Source organism: Crocuta crocuta, unplaced genomic scaffold (assembly GCF_008692635.1).
Source record: "Crocuta crocuta isolate KB4526 unplaced genomic scaffold, BGI_CrCroc_1.0 scaffold422, whole genome shotgun sequence".
Taxonomy (NCBI): Eukaryota; Metazoa; Chordata; class Mammalia; order Carnivora; family Hyaenidae; genus Crocuta; species Crocuta crocuta.
The window spans coordinates 966956-992873 of NW_027529554.1; the positions used below are offsets into that span (position 1 = coordinate 966956).

The 25918-nt window shown below is 36.3% G+C and overlaps 2 protein-coding genes across 2 annotated transcripts in view; one reads left to right on the plus strand and one right to left on the minus strand.

Annotated features, from left to right (window-relative positions):
* ETFDH (electron transfer flavoprotein dehydrogenase) overlaps nucleotides 1-13804 on the plus strand; it is a 31317-nt gene extending 17513 nt beyond the window's left edge. Inside the window, exons 7-13 of the mRNA XM_077761456.1 lie at nucleotides 1621-1767; nucleotides 3297-3437; nucleotides 4680-4823; nucleotides 9409-9577; nucleotides 12042-12224; nucleotides 12614-12835; nucleotides 13473-13804. Coding sequence (XP_077617582.1) covers nucleotides 1621-1767; nucleotides 3297-3437; nucleotides 4680-4823; nucleotides 9409-9577; nucleotides 12042-12224; nucleotides 12614-12835; nucleotides 13473-13636 — 1170 coding nt within the window. The 3' untranslated portion in view covers nucleotides 13637-13804. The remainder of the gene's footprint in view (nucleotides 1-1620; nucleotides 1768-3296; nucleotides 3438-4679; nucleotides 4824-9408; nucleotides 9578-12041; nucleotides 12225-12613; nucleotides 12836-13472) is intronic.
* Nucleotides 13805-14248: 444 nt separating this feature from the next.
* Nucleotides 14249-25918, minus strand: part of PPID (peptidylprolyl isomerase D) — a 13465-nt gene continuing 1795 nt past the window's right edge. Inside the window, exons 3-10 of the mRNA XM_077761458.1 lie at nucleotides 23687-23793; nucleotides 21518-21706; nucleotides 20291-20413; nucleotides 20041-20147; nucleotides 18171-18312; nucleotides 15577-15663; nucleotides 15445-15487; nucleotides 14249-14648 (exon numbers count right to left, since the gene is read on the minus strand). Of these exons, the coding sequence (XP_077617584.1) occupies nucleotides 14560-14648; nucleotides 15445-15487; nucleotides 15577-15663; nucleotides 18171-18312; nucleotides 20041-20147; nucleotides 20291-20413; nucleotides 21518-21706; nucleotides 23687-23793 (887 nt within the window). The 3' untranslated portion in view covers nucleotides 14249-14559. The remainder of the gene's footprint in view (nucleotides 14649-15444; nucleotides 15488-15576; nucleotides 15664-18170; nucleotides 18313-20040; nucleotides 20148-20290; nucleotides 20414-21517; nucleotides 21707-23686; nucleotides 23794-25918) is intronic.

Here is a 25918-nt window from a genome sequence, read left to right on the forward strand (position 1 = left end):
AGGGCCCAAGAAGCTTTTTTTTTTTTTATGTTTATTTTTGAGAGTGCAGGGAAGGGGCAGAGAGAGAAACATAGGATCGGAAGTGGGCTCCACACTCACAGCACCAGTATTGTAAGAATATATATACATACAAGGGTGTATGTTTTATAACATTGTTTTTGGTCACAGATAAGCTGGAAACAGAGTGAATAGTTATTATGCATTAGCAGAATAGGTGAACAAGCTCTGGTGTTTCCACATGGACCACTACTATACAGCCTTTGAAAAGAAAAATTTGAACTATAGAGTGACTTGAAAAGATTTTCGTGAAGTAGTATTGAGAAAAGATAAAGAACAGTTTATATGATATGATCCTATTTTTTGTAGAACAAATTAGGAATCAAAAAAATTTGTGTGTATGTATCTCAGAGTGTATGTATGTTTATGTATTTGGGTAAAACTGTACATACTAGATTCTTAACATGGCTTATGGATGAAGGGTGATAAAAGGAAGCAGGCAAGAACAAAATAAAAAGATAGTGAGAGGACTTATAGGATGTATATGCAAGTATAATATACATGGATGCATATATATGACACTAGTAAGCATTGTACAAGAAAAAGAGTTACCAGTAAGCATGTGAAAGATGTTCAGACTGTCTGGTAATCAAAGAAATTAATTTATCGGTAAATTAATAATGAGCTAATTTTTACCATTCAGACTGAAAATATTTAGGACCAAGTATATGCATGTAATAAATGCTTTATAATAGTGGAACAGCGTAACTGTCCCACTATTGAGAATTGTTTGAAAAGTTAGGGGAATCTATTCAAGCATTAAAACTGAATGCTGTAGGGGCGCCCGGGTGGCTTAGTCAGTTAGGCGTCCGACTTTCGCTCAGGTCATGATCTCGCGGTTCGTGGGTTCGAGCCCCGCGTCGGGCTCTGTGCTAACTGCCAGCTCAGAGCCTGGAGCCTGTTTCAGAGTCTGTGACTCTCTCTCTCTGACCCTCCCCTGCTCACGCTGTCTCTCTCTCTCTCTCTCCTAGAAATAAATAAAACATAAAAAAAAAACAAAAAACAAAACTGAATGCTGTAGGAGGATGCCTGAGTGGCTCGGTCAGTTAAGTTAATCAAAACTCTTGATTTCGGCTTAGGTCATTATTTCAGTTTGTGGGATCGAGACCCACATCAGGCTCTGCAGTGACAACACGGAGCCTACTTGGGATTCTTTCTCTCCCTCTCTATGCCCCTCCCTCTGCTTGCTCTCTCTCCATCAAAATAAATAAAAAAGTATTTTTAAAAAATGAATGCCTTCGGGACACATGGGTGGCTCAGTCAGTTAAGCGTCTGACTTCGGCTCAGGTCATGATCTCAGGTTAGTGGGTTCAGGCCCTGCGTCGGGCTCTGTGCTCACAGCTAGCTCAGAGCCTTGAGCCTGTTTCAGATTCTGTACCTCCCCTCTCTCACGCTGCTTCTCTCTTGCTCTCTCTCAGAAATAAAAAAATGAATGCCTTCTTTCGTGTATATTGCCCTAGGCAAATCACTAATGTAAAAGCAGTTAAAACAGTTTGTCAGACCAGAATATGAATATTTTTTAAATTGTCAAATGTTGCAATTTATCATGTTTTTATTTTTTAGACAACTTTTGAGCGAGGCCTAGAACTACACGCCAAAGTTACAGTTTTTGCAGAGGGTTGCCATGGACATCTAGCCAAGCAACTATATAAAAAGTTTGATTTGAGGGCCAATTGTGATCCCCAAACCTATGGAATTGGACTCAAGGAGGTATCCTGATTTGCTTTTTATAATTTTAATTTTGAAATATGGAATTTAAGCTCATTTGTATTGTCGTGTAGCTTATAACATTGATATAATTTTATGGTTGTTATATTTTTCATTGACTTGAGATGTTTATTCTGACTAAAAATATTTCAGATATTTTTTAAGGGGCTAGAAAGTACTGCTGATCAAATTCCATTATTATCTAAATTGTATCTACATTTTGTAATTGTTTCATCAAATGTTGCTTGAAGGGTGCCTGGGTGGCTCATCCGAAGATTTCAGCTCAGGTCATATCTCAAGGTTCATGGAATCGAGCCCTGCATTGGGGTCCACACTGACAATGTGGAGCCTGCTTGGGATTCTCTTTGTCTGCCCCTTCCCTGCTTGTACTCTCTCAAAATAAACAAACTTTAAAAAAAATGTTGCTTGAAATCAAAGTCTTGAACTTGAAAATATTTTTTAAGTTTACTTATTTATTTTGAGAGAGTGAGAGCAAGAGCAAGAACATGCATGCATGAATGGGGGAGGGTTAGAGGGAGAAAGAAAGAATCCCAGGCAGGCTCCACACTGTCAGTGCAGAGCCCAACACTGGGGCTCGGACTCACATACTGTGAGATTATGACATGAGCCAGAGTCAAGAGTCAGAAACTCAATCGACTGACCCAAAAATATTTGTAATATTCATTTTTTTTTCATTGTAATGCCATCTGACCTAATAAGATTTGACCTGATACCCATATGCTGTTTGTAGGGTGACCGTGTCTTACAAGAATTGTTTCTTCAGAATTGCACTGTGAAGATAATTTAGTTTATGAAATATATACTCAGCCACAGTATATTGTTTTGAAGCCTAAAATTTAATTAGGTTAAATATTGTATATTTTCTCAATTTATCCAATCTCTGTCTCCCAAGCCTTAGGCTTATTAGAATGTAAAAAATTCATTATAACCCTTTTGTTTAATTTTTTTTTAGGGTAAAGCTCAGAAAGTTTCAAATTCTGTATATAACTAGATTTATTGTGAGTAAGTCTTAATCACATGATATTATCTGATTTTTAGATAATATTTCAGATGGAAATTGTTTAAAATGTGAAACTTACCATTCTGAAAACAGATGAGCCATTTGTTTCATTTGGGGAGGAGGGAGTGCAGGAAAGCATAAACTATATTATTGAAGAATAACATATATACTGTAAAGCGACAGATCTTAAGTATACAGCTCAATTTTTGTAACCCCTGTAACCACCACCCAGATCAAGATATAGATCATTACCAGCACCCCAGAAGTTTTCCTCAGCTCTTCAGTGGTGTTTCCTATAGACTTTGTAAGTTTTCTGACCTGTTTCTTTAGCCTGGCTTATGATGCTACGATTTGATATAATTTTCTTTGATATGTAAAGTACTTTTTTTGTGTTTCTCTTATTATAGTTTTTTGCTTGAAACTCTCATAACTATAAGACATAAAAGTTGGCAAGTTATATATATTGTGGTGATAGAAAATATTTAATACTCTAGGACTTTTTTTTTTTAAGTTATGGATTATTGATGAAAAGAAGTGGAAACCTGGGAGAGTAGATCACACTGTTGGTTGGCCCCTGGACAGACATACTTACGGAGGCTCTTTCCTCTACCATTTAAACGAAGGTGAACCCCTGATAGCTCTTGGTTTTGTGGTAAGTTACATGCCCATTATGGAAAATTCTACTGCTAAAGTCATTGGATCATCCAGTGGAACTCTGGAGCATGTAAAATGCTTTTTATTTAAAAAACTGCTTTTCATTTAAAGGTCACTTTCTAATTTTGTCAGTCTGTAAAGTGCTTGTGGCTATTATAGGCATTAGTCTATAGCTTTTTAAACACACAAAGCTTTAGGAATACTAGCTACTAAATGCCCAACGCTACGCTAGATGCTTCCCTGAGAATTCTAAGTAAGTTTCATAATAATCCTAAGAAGTAAGTGTGTCTTTTTTTTTACTGACGGGACACTGAAGTCCAAACAAGTTAAACAACTTTCTCAAATACAGCCATTAAATAACAAGAGGCAGGATTCACACCTGAGTCGGTGTGACTTCAAAGCCCAGTTTCCACTATGGCATTCTGTCACTAAAAATGAATGCAGCACTGGGTTTGAGTCTATAACTTTTAAATGTAAGCATTTTCTCCCTTTTTGGCTACTTATATCTTTGTAGTAAATTACATCTTGAACATTGCAAGGAGTGGAAAAAATAAGAGTTTCTGTGCCTTGCAGTTGGTGGCAACTTTCTAATGTCATAATTAGACTTGAATGTGATACATTAAATTTTTGCATTACTGCTGTTTTTTGACAGCCAGCCAAGCGTTTAGTGTATCATTTTTGTATAGTTATTCCAGTGGCTTAATTTTTAGAGCAAAAAAAGGTGTTTGGTTATGAATTTCAGCATTTTGATAATGCCTTGTAAAATGTAAGCTCTAATATTTCTTGTCCTCTTAAGTAAGATTACATTCTGTTTCTTCATTTGTGCCTTAGTAGTACCATGTATAGCTTATTAGTTTATTCCCAGAGTGGGTATTGATAAATAAAAAATAATTAAAGCTCCTTTCGTAGAAACATAATGTTAGCCACTTACCTACAAATACTTTTCTAATTTGGACTTGTATTTACAGAGCACAAGGTTTTATTAATAAGTTCTACATTTTAAAAGTGTGGCCAAATATGAACACATGGTATCCTTTTGTTTGCCATTTCTTTTCCAAACAGCTTTTATTTAGTTATTTAAGTTTGGGTTACTACCTATATTTCTCCAAGTACTATTGAGTACAAGAAATTTAATGTACATGCTTTCTCATAAATATTGCTCACATTTTAGTTTGATGTAATTTAAAATAAAAATGTCTAACTATATAAATTTATCAGATTTAAATATAAAAATTTCAAGGTTGGTCTAGACTACCAGAATCCATATCTGAGCCCATTTAGAGAGTTCCAGAGATGGAAACACCATCCCAGCATTCAGCCGACATTGGAAGGTGGAAAAAGGATTGCATATGGAGCCAGAGCTCTGAATGAGGGTGGCTTTCAGGTAAGTCTTCTAATTTTTATTTATTTCTGTATTATAAAGTAAACATTGAACATATAATGTATCAAATTTAGATAAAGAATAGAAAATTATAGGAAGAAACTTTAAGCAGCACATGGAGTGTTTATAAAACTGTCATACCATAGTTTAAATAAATTATACCATGAATTTAGTTTTAAGAATATATTGACTTCTTCCCATACTTTGGATGAATGAATAAAGAAGATTATATACAATGGAGTATTACTCGCAATCAAAAAGAATGAAATCTTGCCATTTGCAGCTATGTGGATGAAACGAGAGGGTATTATGCTAAGCAAAATTAGTTAGAGAAAGACAAATATCATATGACTTCACTCATATGAGGACTTTAAGATACAAAACAGATGAACATAAGGGAAGGGAATCAAAAATAAAATAAAGAAGAGGAACAAAACATTAAGAGACTCGTAAATACGGAGAACAAACAGAGGCTTGCTGGAGGGGTTGTGGGAGGGGGGACGGGCTAAATAGGTAAGGGGCAGTAAGGAATCTACTCCTGAAATCATTGTTGCACTATATGCTAACTAACTTGGATGTAAATTAAAAACTAAATAAATTTTTTAAATAAAGACTATATTGATTTCTTGAGATAAATTTATAGGCTTCTTGTTTGTTGGTTGGTTTTTAACCAGAAAATTAAAACTATGTGATCCAAGATATTTTCCTTTACTCCTTAGCTGCCGGGAAACAAAGACAGATTTAGTTTTCCACAAAGGTAATTAACTAATCCCAACTACCTAGTAATACTCATGCCTTTTAGGGGGCCTCTGGCAAGCTTTTACCCTGAATTGTTCTATATTAGTATATGTTCAAAATAAATCTTACCAAGTGCAGTTAATGTATTAAGTATATATAAACAATGAAATAATCAATGATAAAAGCTGTTAGTACTGTTATAAAAATATCAAACATGTAAGATGATCTTAAAAATTTGCTCTAAAGTCTATACCAAAATGTTTTGAAGCAAGTTACATATCTTCTCTGGCTTTATGGGACCATCTGTAAAATAAAGATGATCCCTTCTGTCTCTAATATTCTAGGAATCTAGAACTATCTTAGAGACCGAACATCTTTTTTTTTTTCCTGTTGTAAAAGTAACAGATAACAGAAAATGGTGGTAGGTGAGTAACAACCTTTAAAGTGAAGTTCTAAAGTACTTTATTACTGTAAAAATAATTTATAAAGTCCAATAAAATCATAGCTAAATTATAAATATAATCACTAGAATCTTAAAATAACAGTGTCCCTAAATGCTGTTGCTGTGAAATTACTCTCATGAATAATTTGGTTTTGTTTCTAGAGTAGTAATTCATTTGCAACAAAGATCTATTAAATTACATAATTCTATTCAAGCCCATTCGGCTCTTTTGCATATTGTCCATAATACCTGTCAGTTTAACTCTACTCATTTTTATAGTATGAAGTTTCCAGTATTTAATAGGACATACAGATTTTTATTTAAAAACATCTGCCTTGTGTATTTCAACCTCTCAGAAGGTTTTTTTAGATTGGCGGGAAGAGTTGACCATGCACATGCACACACATTTTACTTACATTTTCTGACTTAAAGATTCCTTAAGAAGCAACGATTTGGAAAATTCAGCTTGAATTATTTGAGCTAACAAATATGACTTTTTCCTCGTTTTTTTATTTTTAAAATCCTACTTATTTTATAACAAAGTTTGTACCCCTTAATCCACTTTGCATATTTTGCCCTCCCCTCACTTGCCTCTCCTCTGGCAATTACCAGTTTGTTGTCTTTATAAATGAGGTAGTTTCTGTGTACGTGACTTTTTATTTCTCTTATTTTAGTCTGTACCAAAACTTACCTTTTCTGAAGGATTTCCAACTTTGTGGTTTCATGTCCCAGAATACATCCTTTTCCAGTGAAATCTTTCCTCAGTTCATAGTTCCTTAGCAAGATGCACAGCTGCCAACAGCACCGCCCATACATATGGTTAGGATCCTCACAGGATTTGAAAATCATTTTGCTTGGGGCACCTGGGTGCCTCTGTCAGTTAAGCTTCTGACTTCAGCTCAGGTCATGATCTCACAGTTTGTGGGTTCAGGTCCCAGGTCAGTCTCTGTGCTGACAGTTCAGAGCCTGGAGCCTGCTTTGGATTCATTCATTCTCTCTCTCTCTCTCTCTGTTCCTCCCCTACTTGTGCTCTTCTTCTCTCAAAAATAAACATTTTTTAAAATTAAAAAAATAAAAATAAAAGTCCAGTTTGCTTGAGCCATAAGATTTTTATTCTTAGGGTTAAATACCAGTTTGGAACAACTAGCACTAAAAATCTATGCCCTTTAATTAAACTTCACAGTCTGCTGGTTCTTGAATCAAACTGAGTGTTGGCAAGGCCACAGTCCTGTTTAAGTGTTGTCATTATTCAATTCCTAACTATTATCTCTTTTCAGCTAGTAATATTCTGGAAAACCCTTTCCCACTCTTATCTACTTTGCTTTTTGTTTATTTGTTTTTCTTTTTATTTTTTTCTTGTCTACTTTATGATCTTGATTTCATGCTCTTTTATCTAGGTGGTTCTGATATTGAGTTTGATCTGGGAACTATAATCATAAATGCATTCCCTACATGTACTGAACAAGGACCTGAACCCTGATCGGTTTTATACCAGCATTCCCTCTGCCCTCCAGCTTCGCTTCTCACCACCTCACCCTTGTAGTTAGAATTCTGTAATTGATAGAAACTGTGGCCACAGATCTTGCAGCTGATGACACTGGTTTCCGTGTTCATCCTCCTCCCTCTGTGGCTCCTTCAGCACCATCAGCCAAACGCTTGCCACCCACCACTTTCTCAACAAAGACTTATGGTTTACTTTAGGAAGCCCTTAAGGAAGTAAAAGCCAGAAGGAGGAAAGAACAACTCTGCCCTGGTCCTCTCTTCTATCGTTTTCGACCTATAATTAGAATAACATTTTCCCGTGCAAACAATCTAACTTAGCTACTACATTGTATTGTATATATGACCTCTTACTGGCTAATTCAAAAAATAGCACTACCTTTTATTACATTGCTTTTCATAAGAAGTATATACTGAGGCCCAAACAACTGTCTTAAATTTATTTTGGGGGCGCTTAGGTGGCTCAGTTGGTTAAGTGTCTGACTTGATATCAGCTCAGGTCATGATCTCACGATTTGTGAGATTGAGCCCCACATTGGGCTCTGGGCTGACACTGCAGATCCTGCTTGAGATTCTCTGTCCCTGTCTCTCTGCCCCTCTCCCCAACTTATGCTCTCACTCTCTCAAAATAAATAAATAAATAAAATGTATCTTGGAAATTCAACTTATTCTTAATTAAAATATATCTTTAAAGTAGTAGCTAATTAAAATGAGCAAATCAGAGGACTCTAGATGCTGGTGAGGATGTGGAGAAACTGACATCCTCCTACACTGTTGGTGGGAATGTAAACTGGTGCAGCCCCTCTGGAAAACAGTGTGGAGGTTCCTCAAAAAATTAACAATAGAACTCCCCTATGACCCAGCAATAGCACTGCTAGGAATTTACCCAAGGGATACAGGAGTGCTGATGCATAGGAGCACATGTACCCCAGTGTTCATAGCAGCACTCTCAACAATAGCCAAAACATGGAAAGAGCCTAAGTGTCCATCAACGGACGAATGCATCAAGAAGATGTGGTCTATCTATACCATGGAATACTACATGGCAATGAGAAACCATGAAATCTGGCCATGTGTAGCAACATGGATGGACCTTGAGGGTGTTATGCTGAGCAAAATAAGTCAGGCAGAGAAGGACAGCTACCATGTTTACACGTGTAGGAGGATTAGGAGGAACTTATGGAGGACCATGTGGGAGGAGAAAGGGAAAAAATAGTTGGGGAGAAGGAGGGAGGCAAACCATGAGAGACTCTTGAATGCTGAGAACAAACTGAGGGCAGGTGAGATGGGGGTAGGGGAAGGGGGATGATGGGCATGGAGGAGGGCACTTGTGGGGATGAGCACTGGGTGTTATATGGAAATCAACTTGACAATAAACTATTAAAAAAAACGACTACCCTGTATGTTATCTAACTTGAATTAAAAAAAAATAAAGTAGTAGCTAATTGTTATGATACCATGATTAGAATTTAAGTTTCCATCTCTAGATATCAAAGTAAAATAAAATGAGGATATAGAGTTAACATCCTTTGTAAATCATCTGTTACCAAGAATTGTTTGTGAAAGCAGATTACAATTTAGATAATAGTTGTTTCAGTTTAGAGAGTATTTTTAGACATGGATATGTAAAAATAAAAACATTTAAATATGTTAATTGCTGGTCATTAATCTGTCTCATGTAAGTTAGGGGGAGGAAGAGGAAGAAGTCTTAGAAAAATAGAAATAGTCTAATCCTCATTCTTAAAAGGGAGGGGGGCTGGGGGCAGGACAGGGGGAACTGCCCTTGTGATTTTTTCCTTCAAATTTTTCCCTACAGCTTTAGAAGACTTTAAGAGACTGTACTTTGTAATATTGTTTTGCTTGTTTAATTTGGACTAAAAATGCACTTTGAATGTTTCTTTCCTTCAGTCCATACCAAAGCTCACCTTTCCTGGTGGTTTACTAATTGGTTGTAGCCCTGGTTTCATGAATGTTCCCAAGATCAAAGGTTCCCACACAGCAATGAAAAGTGGAATTTTGGCAGCAGAATCTATTTTTAATCAACTAACTAGTGAAAATCTCCAATCAAAGACAATAGGTAAGAAATTCCTATTTAAAGCAAAGAAAATTGTCAGGGTCTTCATTGGGATATTAAAAAAGAATCTTTTTGGGGCACCTGGGTTGAGCATCCAACTTCAGCTCAGGTCACGATCTCACGGTTTGTGGGTTCAAGCCCCGCATCAGGCTCTGTGCTGACAGCTAGCTCAGAGCCTGGAGTCTGTCTTCGGATTCTATATCTCCCTCTCTGACCTTCCCCTGCTCATGCTGTCTCTCTCTCTCTCTCTCAGAAATAAGTAAAACATTAAAAAAAGAAGGATCGTTTTAGACATACGTAGTTAGTATACAGATAAATAAAAATAAATACAATTAAAAATCTTGAGTTCTTTTTTATGCATATTTCAACTGACATTTAAAAGATACGTATTGTATCTGTCCCTTTGCACAAAGCATTCAGATGTGTGCTGTGCAAAGAAAACTAATCTCAGTAATTAGATTTTTCTAGCAATGTTCTGTTTTATTCACATCAAAAGTATAGTAGTACCAATGATGTTTCACCTACTTAGAAATTATTTAGAGTTTGGGGTGCCTGGCTGGCTCAGTTGGTAAAGCATATTCTTTCTTGATCTTGGGGTTGTGAGTGTAGAGATTGGTTAAAGAAACTTAAAAAAATTTTTTTAATTTAAAAGAAGAAATGATTTCAAGTTTGACAGTACTGCATTATGTTTCCTGTATGTAATATACACGCTAAGATACCTCACACAGACTGAGTGAGGTATCTGCAGGCTGAAAACAGAAGAGCTTTGTACGCTGCACAACCCAGCAGCACCTTTTCCTTTGCAGGCTTTGCCCTGTGCCGTGGTGCAGAGAAGAGCTAACAGGGAAAACGTCTGTAAATCTTAATCTATGAAGGCCCTGTAGTACTTCTCAATTTTTCTCGAGATAAAAGCCTAAGTTTTCGTACTCATCTGATTTCATCTCTTTTACTCTCCATTCCAGCCACACTGGCTTCTTTACTGTTCCTGAAACACACCAAGCATGTTCCCATCTCATGGTCTTTACTCATTGCCGACTCCCTCGCTCCCTTTACCTTTGCTCAAATGTCACCATGCTCGCATTCATGGTGGCCTTACATTCACCAGACCAGTTAATTTGCAACACACACACAGCACTCCCAAAACTGCCGCCATCCCACACACAGGTTTTTTTTTTTATATAGTATTCTCCCCCTTATGGGGAGGTACTTATTTATCAGCTTTATCTCCTGCCTCTTGGAGAGAATGTTCCAGCAGAGCAGGGAGTTGGTTCACTATAAATCCCAAATACCTGGCACATAGTAGCAACTCAATAAATAGATAATTTGATAAATAAACCTTACTCCTTAGAACTCCAAGTAATAAATGTTCCTCCAGGTAAAAGTATGAAACCTGATTATGCCTTTCGGGTATCTTTGTAGAAAGGGAGGCCTAGGATGTGGGAGAGGAAGGAGATGGGTAGAACATAGAAAAGGCAAGAGGCTACTTCAGGGAGAACAGAATAGGTAAGGAGTTTAATTATTGAGCAGTGGAATTTTTTTCTGATTTTCTCTTTCCTTGTTGGGACCACCAGCCACACTTTCACCTTCTCATGTACACATAGCACCAGCACAGAGACAGTACTGAAGCAAGTAGATCACCAAAGACGGGATTGAGGATTACCCCCTGAGGGAGAGCGAACGGAGCCAGAACAGGAAACAGTGACTGGAAACTGCATAGTCACTATGGAGTTTGTGAAAGTTAAGAAGAACCAGTTAAATGCATGCAGCAAGTTTTAGGTATGGTTATAATTTCCTAGGGCTGCCACAACAAAGTACCACAAACTGGGCTGCTTAAAACAACAGGAATTTATTGAGTTCTCTAGGCATTGATAGGACCTCACTCTCTGCTGTCTCTAGTCTTCTTGCCCCTCCCAGCTTTCTGATAGCCCCAGACATTCCTTGGCTTATGGCAGAATAACTCCAGGCTCTGCCCCTGGTTTCACTTCTCTTCGTCTCAGGAAGGACCCACTCTATTCCAATCTGACCTCAACTAATTATGTCTGCAGTGACCTTATTCTGACTCATCCTGACACACTGGGGGTTAGGACTTCAAAATAATCTTTTTTGGGGGGACACGATTCAACTTAGAAGTGTTTCATTTAATCAGTTAATAAATTTTTCACTTTTATAGATAGCATGAACTCTTTAATGTTTCAGGTTCATTTCAGTTTTGAAATAGATTTTCTGTGCTACTAGCTTAAGAAATGAAATGTCTTACTGCCTGTTAACATGTATCAAATGGTTATCTTTTTTGGAAGATGCCAACATTTATACGTGAAATATTCTTCTGATATGGTAGCACATGACCACCTGTTTAAATTTACTTAAGATTCTCCCATCAGATATTTCAGTAGCGAAATACCTTGATAAAGTACTTTATACTCCTTGAGGTGATTTGACACTTAACATTTCATTTTTTTAATGAAAGGACTCCATGTAACTGAGTATGAGGACAATTTGAAGAAATCATGGGTGTGGAAAGAGCTATATTCTGTTAGAAATATAAGACCATCCTGCCACGGAATACTGGGTGTATATGGTGGGATGATTTACACTGGAATCTTTTACTGGATATTTAGAGGAATGGAGCCATGGACTCTAAGACATAAAGGTAATTCCAACATATTTGAGTATGAATATTATAATCATTTACTGCTCATGAATGGGGAGCTCCTGGCTGGCTCGTTCAGTAAAGCATGTGACTCTTGATCTTGGGATCAGAGTTCTAGCCCCATGTTGGGGGTAGATTTTACCTTTAAAAAAAATTTTTTTTTTAAATCCTCATGTTTAGTATCCATTAGAGAAAGTAAATTTTTTTAATGTTTTGAACTTGTCTTAGTAGAGAAATAATGAACTCAGTATCTTTAACTGTGTGTTGTTACCGTAAGAGGGCTAAAGTCATTTCTTTGGTAGAATATTTTCAAGTTTTCATAAAAATGTTTGAGAAAGTACTTTTACATTAGTGTTTTTTATTAAACATCTTCCTCAAAATGGTTTAAGGTTCTGACTCTGATCAGCTCAAGCCAGCCAAGGACTGCACACCTATTGAGTATCCAAAACCTGATGGACAGATCAGTTTTGACCTTTTGTCATCTGTGGCCCTGAGTGGTACTAATCATGAGCATGACCAACCAGCACATTTAACCTTAAAGGATGACAGTATTCCTGTAAATAGAAATCTGTCAATATATGATGGACCAGAACAGCGATTTTGCCCTGCAGGTCAGTAATGTGATTTCCATCCATTCCTAAAGTATGTATATATATACACACATACACACACAAACACTAAAACACTAGGGTATAGCCACATTCAGCTCCAAGAAATAGTCCTAGACATAATTCATCAATGAATACTGTATCCTTAAGCATGAACTTTCTACTAGAATTATAATAGGAACTGGGTCTCAAGTGATATCGTAGAAGAGTATGTAGATAAGAGAAAATTAGTACATTCTGGACAAAGAACTGGATTGTAAACTCTTTGAGGGCAGAGGCCTCGACTGTGTTTTAACTTTATTTTTAAATCAATTTTGTCATCACACTGGTTTGTAAACCCTTTGAGGGGGAAGGACTGGATCTAATTGTCTTTTCAGTTGTAGCACACTTAAAACTGGAGCTCAAAAACTGCTAAATGTTGTTCCCTTGTTAAGAAGACTCAGCCAAATACTGTTGTACCTTCTACTTTTATCTATAATTTATACTAACAGCAATAGCACACATAATATTCTCTATAGGTAAACATTCAGTACACCTTTAAGGTTTCTGTAGCTACTGTTTCTAGGGGTTCAATTTTTCTACGTTTTAATTTTGAAAGTCAAAATAGGTACTTCATAATAATATTTATTTTTCCTTTCAGGAGTTTATGAATTTGTACCTTTGGAACAAGGTGACGGATTTCGGTTACAGATAAATGCTCAGAATTGTGTGCACTGTAAAACGTGTGATATTAAAGATCCAAGTCAGAATATTAACTGGGTGGTACCTGAAGGCGGTGGAGGACCTGCTTACAATGGAATGTAAACTACAAGATTTCATTTGCAGGCACTTGTGATACTTTCTTTAAAATGTATGGCAAGCTAACTTTAAATGTTTAGAAGTCAAAAGATTGTCAAACTATCTTACCGCATATTACTGAGCAGGATGTTCATAAAATTATCAACGAAATAAAAATTTTATATTTACACCTAAAATTGTCCCATAAAAAATTATGATTATGCCTCTCACATAAAACTTTATAAATGAGGTAGCATCTGCTTACCTCTTTAATTCCTCAGAGATTCAGTAGCAAAAGCAAATACACCATTGGCCTTTAATGTGTACTGGACTTGTCAAATTCAAGACTTCAAGTATAAATGTGCATTTTTCTAGACCATAGGTTAGCATCCAGCCCATCACTTTTCTTATGAATAATTTTACTGGAACACAGCCAGTGCCCAGTGGTTTACATACTGTCTGTGGCTACAACTGTAGAACCGAGTAGTTGTGACAGATGATAATGGTCCACAAAGCCTAAAATATTTACTCTCTGGCCCTCTGGAGAAAGTCTGCCAACCCCTGAACATGTATATTTGTATTATATGTAAGTATAAAAATACCAGCAAAAAACCAACCACAGAGAAATACATCAAAGAATCAAGGGAAACAGTATACAACCTTAAGCTTTAATCTGCTTATTCAACAGATGTGTCTTTAGAAGATTAGAAACAGGCTGGACACCATTATTCTTTGTGACTAATGCATGTAGCCATTTAAAAAAAAAAACCTCACTGTATTTTGTAACATCATTTTATCAAGAGTGAATCCTTTTTGGTATTCCTAAACTGTAAACAATGGGAAACTGAAGTATCAAAGGAAACACATCAGGGATCACCTTTAACAGATAAAAGCCTTTACTTATTGCCTTTATACAGTCAATGCATATTTAAGTAAAACTGAATTCCTTATTAGGCAAACATTTTTGCATATGCTGCCTTCTCTTTATCTTTCTGTGCCTTTATCTTCTGTTTGACTTTCAGCAATTCTGCCTGGATAGCTGTAAAATAAATAATAGGAGTTATTTCTCAAAACATCCAAAAAATTAAGATACTGAACAAACTGATGTTTAGTATGACCATTAATGCCTCCCCCCCACCATTGATTAAACTCTTCTTGTCCAGAAAGTAACTGAGCTCTATTAACAGTATTTTACTGAGAAAGCAATCACACAAACACAAAAACCATGAAACATAATTTTAGAAGACTCAATTTGAAAGAAGTCTAAATTATATGTAGATTTTGCCTTCTCTCTCTCCATTAGAGAAGACAGTTAAGTGCCTTTCCTATTTTACTTTAGTAATAAACTAAAGATATATTTTAATATCTAGGCCTAGTATCACTATTTGTAGCATGCACTATTTGAAAAGCAAATTTTTGTCCTCTAACTTTCCAAAGTCTTTCTAAAACATATATCTAGTAGCTAGAATATTTATATTATGGCCTCATTCAGCTTAAGGAATGGTCCCAAACATTAAACTCATCATAAATACTGTATCTTTTAGTGCTGTGCTTTCAACTAGAATTACAGTAATAGGAACCAGATCTCAAATGATACAATAGAAAAATAGTATTCAGATGTGTGAAAAATCAATATTCTGAAGAGACCAGAATGTAAGCTCCTTGAGGGCAGGGACCTTGACTTGTTCACTGCAGTCAATGCCTCGCCCAATAATAGGCATTCTGTAATATCTGTAGAACAAGTAAGTCTCTAAGTGGCAAAAAGTACAGTGGGTTCATGCAGATGAATTCTTACAGGACAAAATGAACTTTCACTGTGAAAAGTGCCAACTTACCTTTATCTTCTGGTGCTATCTCCTGAGCTTTCTTAAGATCAGCCTTTAATTGAAATAACATTTAAAGAAATTAGATATGTGACTTATGAAGGTGGTTGTCTTAAAAGATTAAAATTTAGAACAAAATTTTACCAAAGCCTGATCGTATTCTTTTAATCCTTGCCATCCTTGAGCTCTACGGTATAATGCTTTCGTATTTGATGGATCCATTTCAAGAGCCTACAAGAAATTGTAAAATTAATATTTTTATCTAAATGTTAAGAATTAAATATATGTGTTAGATTTGAATTTACTGCCAGTCAGCTAAAAATCAACCCTTCACTGCTCTGTGATAATGGAGCTGGATGGACCCTGTATATCCCCTCTCTGCCAGCTGGCACATTACCTTTCGTCAGTAGAGGGCACTAAACGGACATGGATGAGAAAAGCTGTTTCTCTTCTAGCAGGTGCATTTCTCTCAGGCCCCTGCACTGAACTTGGTCAACAGCACTACTTGGTCAACAGTGGCTCCCTGCAGGCAACTTCATAAGCACTACAGAGAATCCCACAAGTTTGGTACCCATTAAACTTCTCTGCCACTGAGTAAGTCCTAGCCATCCCCTCTCCAACGAAGTGCAGATCTCAGCCTAGGGGCCTTCAAGAGATGACTTCTATAACAAATATAAATTCACAAATATATATACATGTGTATCTATATATAGATAGATCTGTATCTGCTATTCCCATCTTCTTTAGAATCCTCTTTACTAGCCAATGTTTCATTATTCCAATCCCCTCTTACATAATTCTTTTACATTAAGCTTTCTCTTTTCAAATTACTATATAGTTTCTATCTCCTGATTGGGCCCTAAATGATCAGAGAAAAGCCATTATGAATAAAAATTTGTTACACTCTTTACTTGAAATCTATGAGTTTTTTGAAGGAGCAGTAGTAACATTTAATAGGTCTCTCCTCTGAAAATAAACATTTTAAAAATAATCTATTTTATTTACTTCACATCTTCTAAAGGTCAATACTAAAATTTTACTGAAAAAGGCATATTATCTGCCTCACAAAGGTCAAAAAGAAATCCAGAGTGGGGGCATCTAGCTGGCTCACTCAAGTCAGTGGACCATGTCACTCTTAATCTCAGGGTTGGGAGTTCAAAGCCCACATTGGGCATGGAGCCTACTTTAAAAAAAAAAAAAAAGAAAGAAAAAGAAATCCAGAGTGAAGACCAATCTTTTCCTTGGATAAATGTTTTCCTCTGCTGTATGCTCCCTTCTAAACATATTCTTAACCCATATTCTACGTATCCTACAAAATTAGGATCTCATGTTTTTTAAAAAAGATTTTAAGTAATCTCTATACCCAGCATGGGGCTCAAACTTGTAACCTCAAGATCAAGAGTCACATGCTCTACCAACTGAGCTAACCAAGTACCCCAGATCTCATTTTATTTCTACTTGCTCTGGGCATAGCTGACTTAATTATATAGCTTAATGTACAATATATATAAAAATTACTGGAGATGGTGTTTCTAAAATACAGTTTGGAAAATTTTTCATACAATACAAAGAATGTCATAATTGATTAAGAAGGTAATACTGCCACCTATCTAGCTTTATCAGTCAGTATTCCTTGATGTCTCCATAAAGACAGGTGACCTTTGAGTGTCCCAGTAGTATCCATTCTCCCTATATAAATCCTGAGGACCCTAAATGGAAACTGACTCCCTCCTCAGCCAAATAAAAAGTTCCTTGAGACTATGAGTCTTTTAACTAAAAGACCTAATCTCAGGGTGCCTCGGTGGCTGGTTCAGAATCTGACCTTTGGTTTTGGGTCAGGTCATGATCTCATGACTTGTGAGCTGGAGCCCAGCTTCAGGCTCTGCGCTGACAGCGTGGAGTCTGCTTGAGATTCTCCTTCTACCTCTCTCTCAAAAATAAACATATATCTTTAAAAAAATATTACTTAAAAAAAAAAACACCACCATCAAATCTGTTAGGTGCTTAACATGTGCCCAACACTGTGCTAAATGTTTTACATGTTATATAATCTTTGTAACAAAACAATGAGGCAAGTATTATTTTCATTCAATATAAAGATGCTGGGGCACCTGAGTGGCTCAGTCAAACATCTACCTTTGACTTCGGCTCAGATCACAAGCTCACAGTTCATGGGTTTGAGCCCCGCATCGGGCTCTGTGCGGAGAGTACTGTCTGCTTAAGATTATCTCTCTCCCTCTCTCTCCACCCCTTCCCCTCTTGTGCTCTCTCTCTCAAAATACATAAACTTTAAAATAAATAAATAAAGATGTTAAAACTCTCTAATATTAAGACTTACCCAACACAAAGTTAGTAAGAGAAGTCTAACAAAAACACCCAAGTCTGACTGGCTCCAAAACCCATATTCTTAATCATTCCTGGCTTTCTCTTCTAATGCCTAGCACACAATAGGTGCTCAATTTGTTAAATGAATAAATGAGCTGATACTCTGCTCTGAGGAGAAAAGTAAAGTTATCTTCAAAGGTATTAAGTTACACAATGTTATAAGCTAAATGAATGGATTAACAGGAAGAACTAAAGGTCCAAAGTATTTAGATATAAAATGACTTTTAAATTATGTTTCAAGTCCCATTAGGTCCTTTGTAATAAAATATATTAATGTATATAAAACTGTTTTTGTTCAAGTTGATAAATCACAATCCAACTCCTCCAAAAAGTCAGATGTCAAAGAGACTTACCTGCAAACAACTGTCAATTGCTCCTTGCCAATTTGACATCTTCAGTTTACAAGCACCAATATTCAGCACGCAGCTTAAAGCTATAGGTTGCAGCTTCAATCTATCTGCTTTCTCAATAACAGCCTTTGAACCTTCCACATATCTGAAGAATACATTAATAAATGTATTTATTATATATAATGCTACATGCGACTTACTCTGCTCGTTCAACTATGTCAAATTATGTCGCTTCTGACACAAAAAGTTCATCAAATGCTAACATTAATATTCTCAATGATCACAATCTTATTTTCTTTTAAAAGATTTATTTTTATTTGTTCCAACCTTTTTCCCCAGTGTTCAAAGAAACCAATTTAACAAAACCCCCAAATCTAAAGATAATCATGCACTACTAATTATATAAAAACTCAGATCTCCATTATGTACTTTCCAATGTAATTATGTTTGGGCCAAGGTTCTAACTGTGGGAGAGGGAATGGAATGAGTTGAGTCTGAACTGTATTTTAATACAGGATGACTTTGACGACTCTGAACTGTTGACTTCGAACTGTTATTTTAATAGACTTCTTAGCTCTGCCCATGGAAGAAGGCCCAGAAATGATGAGCACACCTGGCCCTCAGAATCTGGTTTCTAAACTCTATGCCCCAATAAAAATAACCAGCCTCCTTGGAGAAACTGCTAATACCAAATCCGGAAACAAGATGAACATGGGACACCTTGTGCCAGAAAGCAAGCAAGTGCTCACAGACTAGTAGGAACATGTTAAACGGATACAGGAAAGTTGGCTTCCACTGGACAAATTGGAACCCTTTGAACATCAAAAAGAACAACAGTATACTAACAAGTTGAACTGAAAAAAAATCCACAGAGCTACAGGGATGCTAAAAAGGGAGGGGGAGCAGGAAAAGGCTCTTTCAAACATTAGAATGCCAGCTATTAACTGTAGAATTAATAATAAATTAGAAAATCAGTTCTGTGACTATCAATGTAATAACTGATTCAGGCAAAGATCTTCAACGATGCTAAAACCCACTGGATGAAAGAAAGATTAAGAGCTGGATATTTACACAATTTCACAGTATCACTTCACAAAGTACTTATTATTTACAAAAGGGAAAAGGTACTTTTTATGACAAAACCCATTTGGCTAATGCCACTTTAACCAAATGCCAAAACTCAAAACAGGCCAAACTGACATGTGTTTTCAGGATGTGATATCATTGGAAATATTCAACACCACCAATTTAAGCAGTCTTGCCAAAATATTTAACCTCAAAATAATCTTGAGGGAGCAATCAAATACAGATGGAATTCCATAAAACAAATGACTTAAGACTGGACAAAATACAAATGATTTAGAAAACCAAATGTAAAATAGGAACTACTAAAGATAAAAAGAGACCAGAGACATAAAACAAACAAATAATTAGGGAAATCTATATGGATTAGACATTAGATAATATTACTGGATCAATTTTATTCTGGGGGTCTTTCAGTGGTCCTGAAGATTATGTAGAAGCATGTTTTTGTTTCTTAGGAAATACTTGCTAAACTAGTTAAGAGGTAAATACCATTATATCTGTAACTTCCATTCAAAATGATTCTACAAAAACAAATACAGCAAAAGTTAAAAATTAGTGAAAATAGGTAAAGGTACATGAGTATTCATATACTAGTCTTTCAACTCTCCTGTATTTCAAAATTTTCAAAATAAGAAACTAGAGGGATAAAAGAAATGCAACTATTTCAACACACCTGGTTATTATTCTACAAAGTAATTTTGCCACAAAGACAATGAACAACTCTGAATTTCAGTTTATAATTCAATTAAAAGTTATTATAATTAATTACTTTAAAATATTTTCTTACCTTAAAACTTTTGTATATTTTTTAATGGCCATCTCCCAGTTCTGAGATTTGAAAAAAGTATTTCCAATATTTTTCAAGTCTTCTGTTATTAGTAAAATTTTATCTACCTGTATAAAAAATACAAATATGTTGCATTTTAGTAATTTATGTGACTTAATGCTAGGTTCTATCATTAAGACAGATTGCTACAAAGCTCAAAATTTTAGTACTATTCTTAATAATTAAAGTTTGATTAATCTAAAATACTCACATCTTTTAAATCTATATCTGCATCCTCAGGGAAATCTGGATGACTGTCACCAGAGCCGTCTTTTGGGAATATGCCCCAATCATCCCCTTCCTTCGATTCTCCGCATTCTGCAATAATGCACAACTGTAAAAATAATCCTAAATTGTAGAAGTGTACTACCGTATTAATGAGATTAAAAACAAGAGGTGTAGGTTTAAAAGCTATACAGGTATAAATTATGTGCAATACTGTCCAAGTCACTTCTAAAATTACAGATTGACAGAAGTCTCATCTATCTGCTCTAATTACAATAATGTCATTTATATACATTCCAAGTAATACAATATCACTATTTTATGAAAGTGTTTTAGCTAGTTAGCAGCTCAGGATACAGAGAATAGTCGAAAATGTTATCATTCTCTATATAATTTTCTTTCGGTGAGGCACGTCCTTTCAATTCTACTACTGTTTCTGTCATCAATGAGAGACAGCCTATCTTTTGCAAGTATTTCAGGTCTAATTCCCACACACAACCCCGCCAACTAGGCTAGGTGGTAGTATGGCCACTGTGATCTCAAGGACATTTAGAATACATGGTTCTTTATAGAGTTATATAACCATGCCAAGAAAACTTAAATAATAAGATCAAGACCAAACCACCTGTTAAATGGCAGAGTCTAGACAGGATTCTCGGTTTCCTGTCCTCTTCCTATTATGTACTAGAGTCTATATACTGATTCAAAGTTTTGCAGGTACAGAAAGAGTTAAGAAACCTACAAAAAATCACCAAAATTGAAGTTGAATTAATAAAAATCTCCTTATAAACTACTCTAATCTCATCTTTCCCACTGTAGAAAAGTTTCTTTAAAAAGTGGCAAGTCCAAGGGGCGCCTGGGTGGCTTAGTCGGTTAAGCGTCTGACTTTCGCTTAGGTCATGATCTCGCGGTTCATGGGTTCGAGTCCCGCGTCGGGCTCTGTGCTGACTGCCAGCTCGAAGCCTGGAACCTGTTTCAGAGTCTGTCACTCCCTCTTTCTCTGACCCTCCCCTGTTCACTCTGTCTCTCTCTCTCTCCTAGAAATAAATAAAACATTAAAAACAAAAAAATTAAAAAAAAAAAGTGGCAAGTCCAAGCTTCAATACCAAAAGTCATCCTAACATTTTTCCCTACTAATAATCACCTGATCCTTTTACTTATGTGTAAGACAGTAATTAAGATAACGTGTATCTCACTATAACTTTTAACTTACTTTGACAGGTTTTTCACCTTTCACTTCGACATTTTCTAGTATCCTTGCCACACCCATTCCTTTAATTACTTGGCCAAATACCACATGTTTCCCATCCAAATGAGGAGTCGGAACTGTTGTGATAAAGAACTGAGAACCATTTGTATTGCAGCCTGCGTTCGCCATGCTCAATAAACCTTCCTGGTCATGCTGGAGAAATAAAAATCATTAAAAGAAAACCAAAGTTAGAAGTCCTAGTCTGAATTATTCTTTCACTGACCATTCACATAAAACTATGGCAGGTTGTAATATTATTCAGACCAAACAATGTAGTGTAATTTTTTAAATAAATTGCAATCTTTAATCCACAAACATGGGGTACTTAAATCACTTTCTAGACTTTAAGAAAAGTTCATGAAACCAAATAAAATAACAAACAATGAGGTGGGCAGATTTCTAAATGGGCCATTTTGAGAACATGCTTGTATTTCAAATTTAAGATTAAGATGCTGCATTATGGAAATCTAAATGATTATACTTTGCCCTTTTTATAAGGAATAGTCTTTTTTCTGAGAACAGGGAACAGTCTAAGAATAGGGAACAGGGTACAGTATGAGAACAGGAAACAGTCTTCTCATTTTTATGAGCCTACACTATGATCCCTCCTTTACACATCAATAAACTGGGAACAGTGATGGGACATTCAATTTAGACAGGACATTCGTTAGGTACTTTCTAAATCTAGAAGAAGCCGAATAGGGGCACCTAAGCGGTTCAGTTGGTTGAGCATCCAACTCTTGATTTCGGTTCACATCATCATCTTACAGTTTGTGGGATCGAGCCCCAGGTCAGACTCTGTGCTGGCAGTGTGGAGCCTGTTTGAGATTCTCTCTCCATCTCTCTGCCCTCACCCCACGCACACATATGCATGAGTGCTCTCAAAATAAATACATAAATAAAACTTAAGCTAGTCTTCCCACCGAAAATGCCTTTTATCCCTGCAACTCAAAAATTCAGCTTTCAAGGCTACCAAGTTGGTAGAAGGCACAAACCATGCCTTCATTTCAATAGGCCCCTTTTCTTTTGATCAAAGCGATCACATAATCCTAGTTTTCATTCTTCAGGTGCTTCCCTTTCCTCCTTTCCCAAAGTTCGGTGCTTTTTCCACAATATCAAATAGAATATTAACTTTATGTCCTCAGCCTTCTATTGCCTTCGTCTTTCCTCACTCATATTCCTCAAACTAGCATCTATGTTTTAGTTCCTATCTAACCAAGTCTCAGCCACTCTGCAAAGCCCATTTTACGTACCCATTCCTCTTCAATGTCGTCCCTAATAATTTAGAATATATAAATCATACCTTTCTCCTATAATATAGAAGGAGAGTCTCAATCAATTTAGCATTAATTTGCATATTATTTACTCTTCAGTTGTCCCACGTGTTTTAATCTTGTCTTCCTGGTAAGATCTTAAATTGTCATCAAGGCCATTCATTTTTATAAATCCTCTGGTGCCAGTGACAGTACTAAATACATATCATTGCAGCCAATGAATACTGTTTAAAAGACTGATGACACTTTCTTTTCAAATTATCCTAATTACCTTGCTCATATTCCTCACTTCCAAAGATACTACTTTACTTTTGTACTTACATGTCCATTCTTACAACTTGAATGATGCAATATAACCCGATTACATCTTGGGAAAATAAAGATAAGAAGGCACGGGCACCACTAATGTCCTTTAGGAGCTTGGACATTAACCATATCCGCTACTTTGCAAATCCCCTGACATCTTGGATATTAGCGATGGTTTTGTTGCTCTTCAAATTCAAGCATAAAGATGCACAAGTTACCATCTATCTGATACTGAGAACATTTTTCCTGGAAACAATTCTGCCATATGGTGGCCCACTCTTAAAAACCCATTGGCTTTACTGAAGTATATAAACCTGGATATCACTGACATAACCATTGTATTTTTGCCATATAAAATTAGTGGATCCAATTTTTCTGTACTGAAAACTGTAAATATATATTAAATATATATTTACAAATACGATGCCTTTTACAAGAAAAGGAGAATCTAAGCACACACTGAAACATTTACTGGTGTCTTAATCCAACAAGTATCCCAGACATCTAACAACCTTTGCTATTAGCAATAAACATTCACTTTTGTCCACTTTACCTTGTAATAGAAATTTTCATCTTCAAATTTTTCACCATAAATACTTTCTCCACCTGTCCCATTTTGATTTGAGAAGTCTCCACCCTGAATCATAAATTTCTTAATAACTACAAAAAAAGGAAATAGCTATTAGAAACTAAAATATGGATGACTACAGTAATGTTAACTAATGAACATGTAATAGGAAAGATGAACTTCCTAAAACATGACTCTAGTCTTAGCACTCTGTCTTTCCCCACCCATCCCAACTCCAAACTCTTAAAAGACTTTTCATAGTCCAAGTCCAAACTACTTTTACTGTCTGCTCACTCACTAATACTCAGAAAATTAGTTCAAATGGCGCCAATCTATGAAACTGTCATGGACACCCTAAAGTTGAATCTCATCAATTTTCCACCCATAGCATCTTGACTCTACCTTCACTTTCAACACATATATCCTAAAGATCTGTCTCTTCAAGTTAATTCCTTAAGTACAGCAACTGTTTTTCATCATGCACATGGCTAGGTACATGTTACTCATTAATGTCTACTAAATCTACTAAATAAGACCAATTATTCCAAGATTTGTTATACCATAATGGAAGTACTTTATCAAGTATTATCACTTGGTGTCAAAGGTTCCCAAGACCACCTCCATGTTCAGAGATTTCCTAGGACTCATGGGCCTTAGCATTTGGTTCTATTACAACAATCTAATAAAGATATACAACTAGACGATAAAAGAAAAAGATAACAAACAGAGTCTGGAGGAATCCATCTGCTTCCTTATACTCTCTCCCTCCCATGAAAGGTCTTATAGCACATTCTTTCCCCAAAAAACAAACAAACAAAAAAATGCAGCAACATGTATACAATGTTGTTGCCCATTATAGACTCAGAATCCAGGGTTTTTCATCAGGGTTGATCATGCAGTTACTCTCTATCTAGCACATACCAAATTCCAGACTCTCACAAGGAAATCAGATGTTCAGCATAAATCAGAGTGTATGTACAAACAATCTAGGCACAATAAACCACCTTTATCATTCAGAGAATCATTCAAGTGCCAAGTTCCTAAACTCCAGCTAATGGCCACCCTGCAAGCAAACCTTTCCAAAGAAAGAGGTTTCAGACCTGCGAAGTCATCTCTCTCCTGAATACTACATTCTATCAGTATATTTTAGTATTTTATTAAACGTAAATGTAAAATAACATTTTAAACACTTTAAAATCAATGTTAATGTTTTTCTTAAGTTTCTTTTTTAAAAAACTACTCATGATTATACTTTAACTCACTTATTCATTAAGCAAATATTTATTGAGTGCCTATTCAATAACTATACTACACGCTGAAGACAAAATGATGAAAAGAATGAGCTCCTGAATTCATGGAACCTACAACCTATTAGGAGAACCATCAAATAATCACTAAACAAAGGGTGATAGGCATTGTGAAGTGCCATCTTTTAATTAAAATAACACCAAGACACTGAATCTTTAACCGGCTACAGCCTTCCCAAGCAATCCTGCCCAAGTACTGGGTATAGCTTTTTGGTTATCAGTGAAGCTACCTAAAGTCAGCTTCTTGGGGCGCCTGGGTGGCTCCATCGGTCAAGCATCCAACTCTCCTGTCATGATCTCAGTCTGTGAGTGCAGCTGTCAGCGCAGAGCCTGCGTGGGATTCTGGGACTCTCCTGCTCTCTCTCTGCCCCTCCTCTGCTTACGCTGCGTCCGCACGCGCGCGTGCACACACACACACGCACTCTCTAAAAATAACTAAGTGAACTTTAAAAAATAAAAATAAAGTGTCCTTCTTTATCATGGCACACCCTTTTTTCTCAATCTAACCCCACTGGAGTGAAGAGCTAGATGTCTGGTGAAGCTAAGGTAGTCCATTTCTTTCTAAGTAAGTAAACCTTAGTACCCTCTCAGAATCCCACTTTCCACAGCCCAACCTTTATGAAATCGAGCTATTGCCTTAGATGTCAAAGCATCCTCCTGAAACCAGCAGTAATTTTTAACTTTCACTGTATATTACTTGGTATTTTCCTCCCTAATTCCTACAGAACAGAATCATTTATGAGAATCAGATTCAAGGGGCACCTGGGTGGTCCAGTTAGTTAAACGTTCAACTCTTGGTTTCATCTCAGGTTACAAATGATCCCACTGTTCAGGAGATCAAGACCGAAATCGGGCTTTGTGCTGATAGCCTGCTTGGGATTCTCTGCCCCCCCCCCCCGCCCCCCCGCCG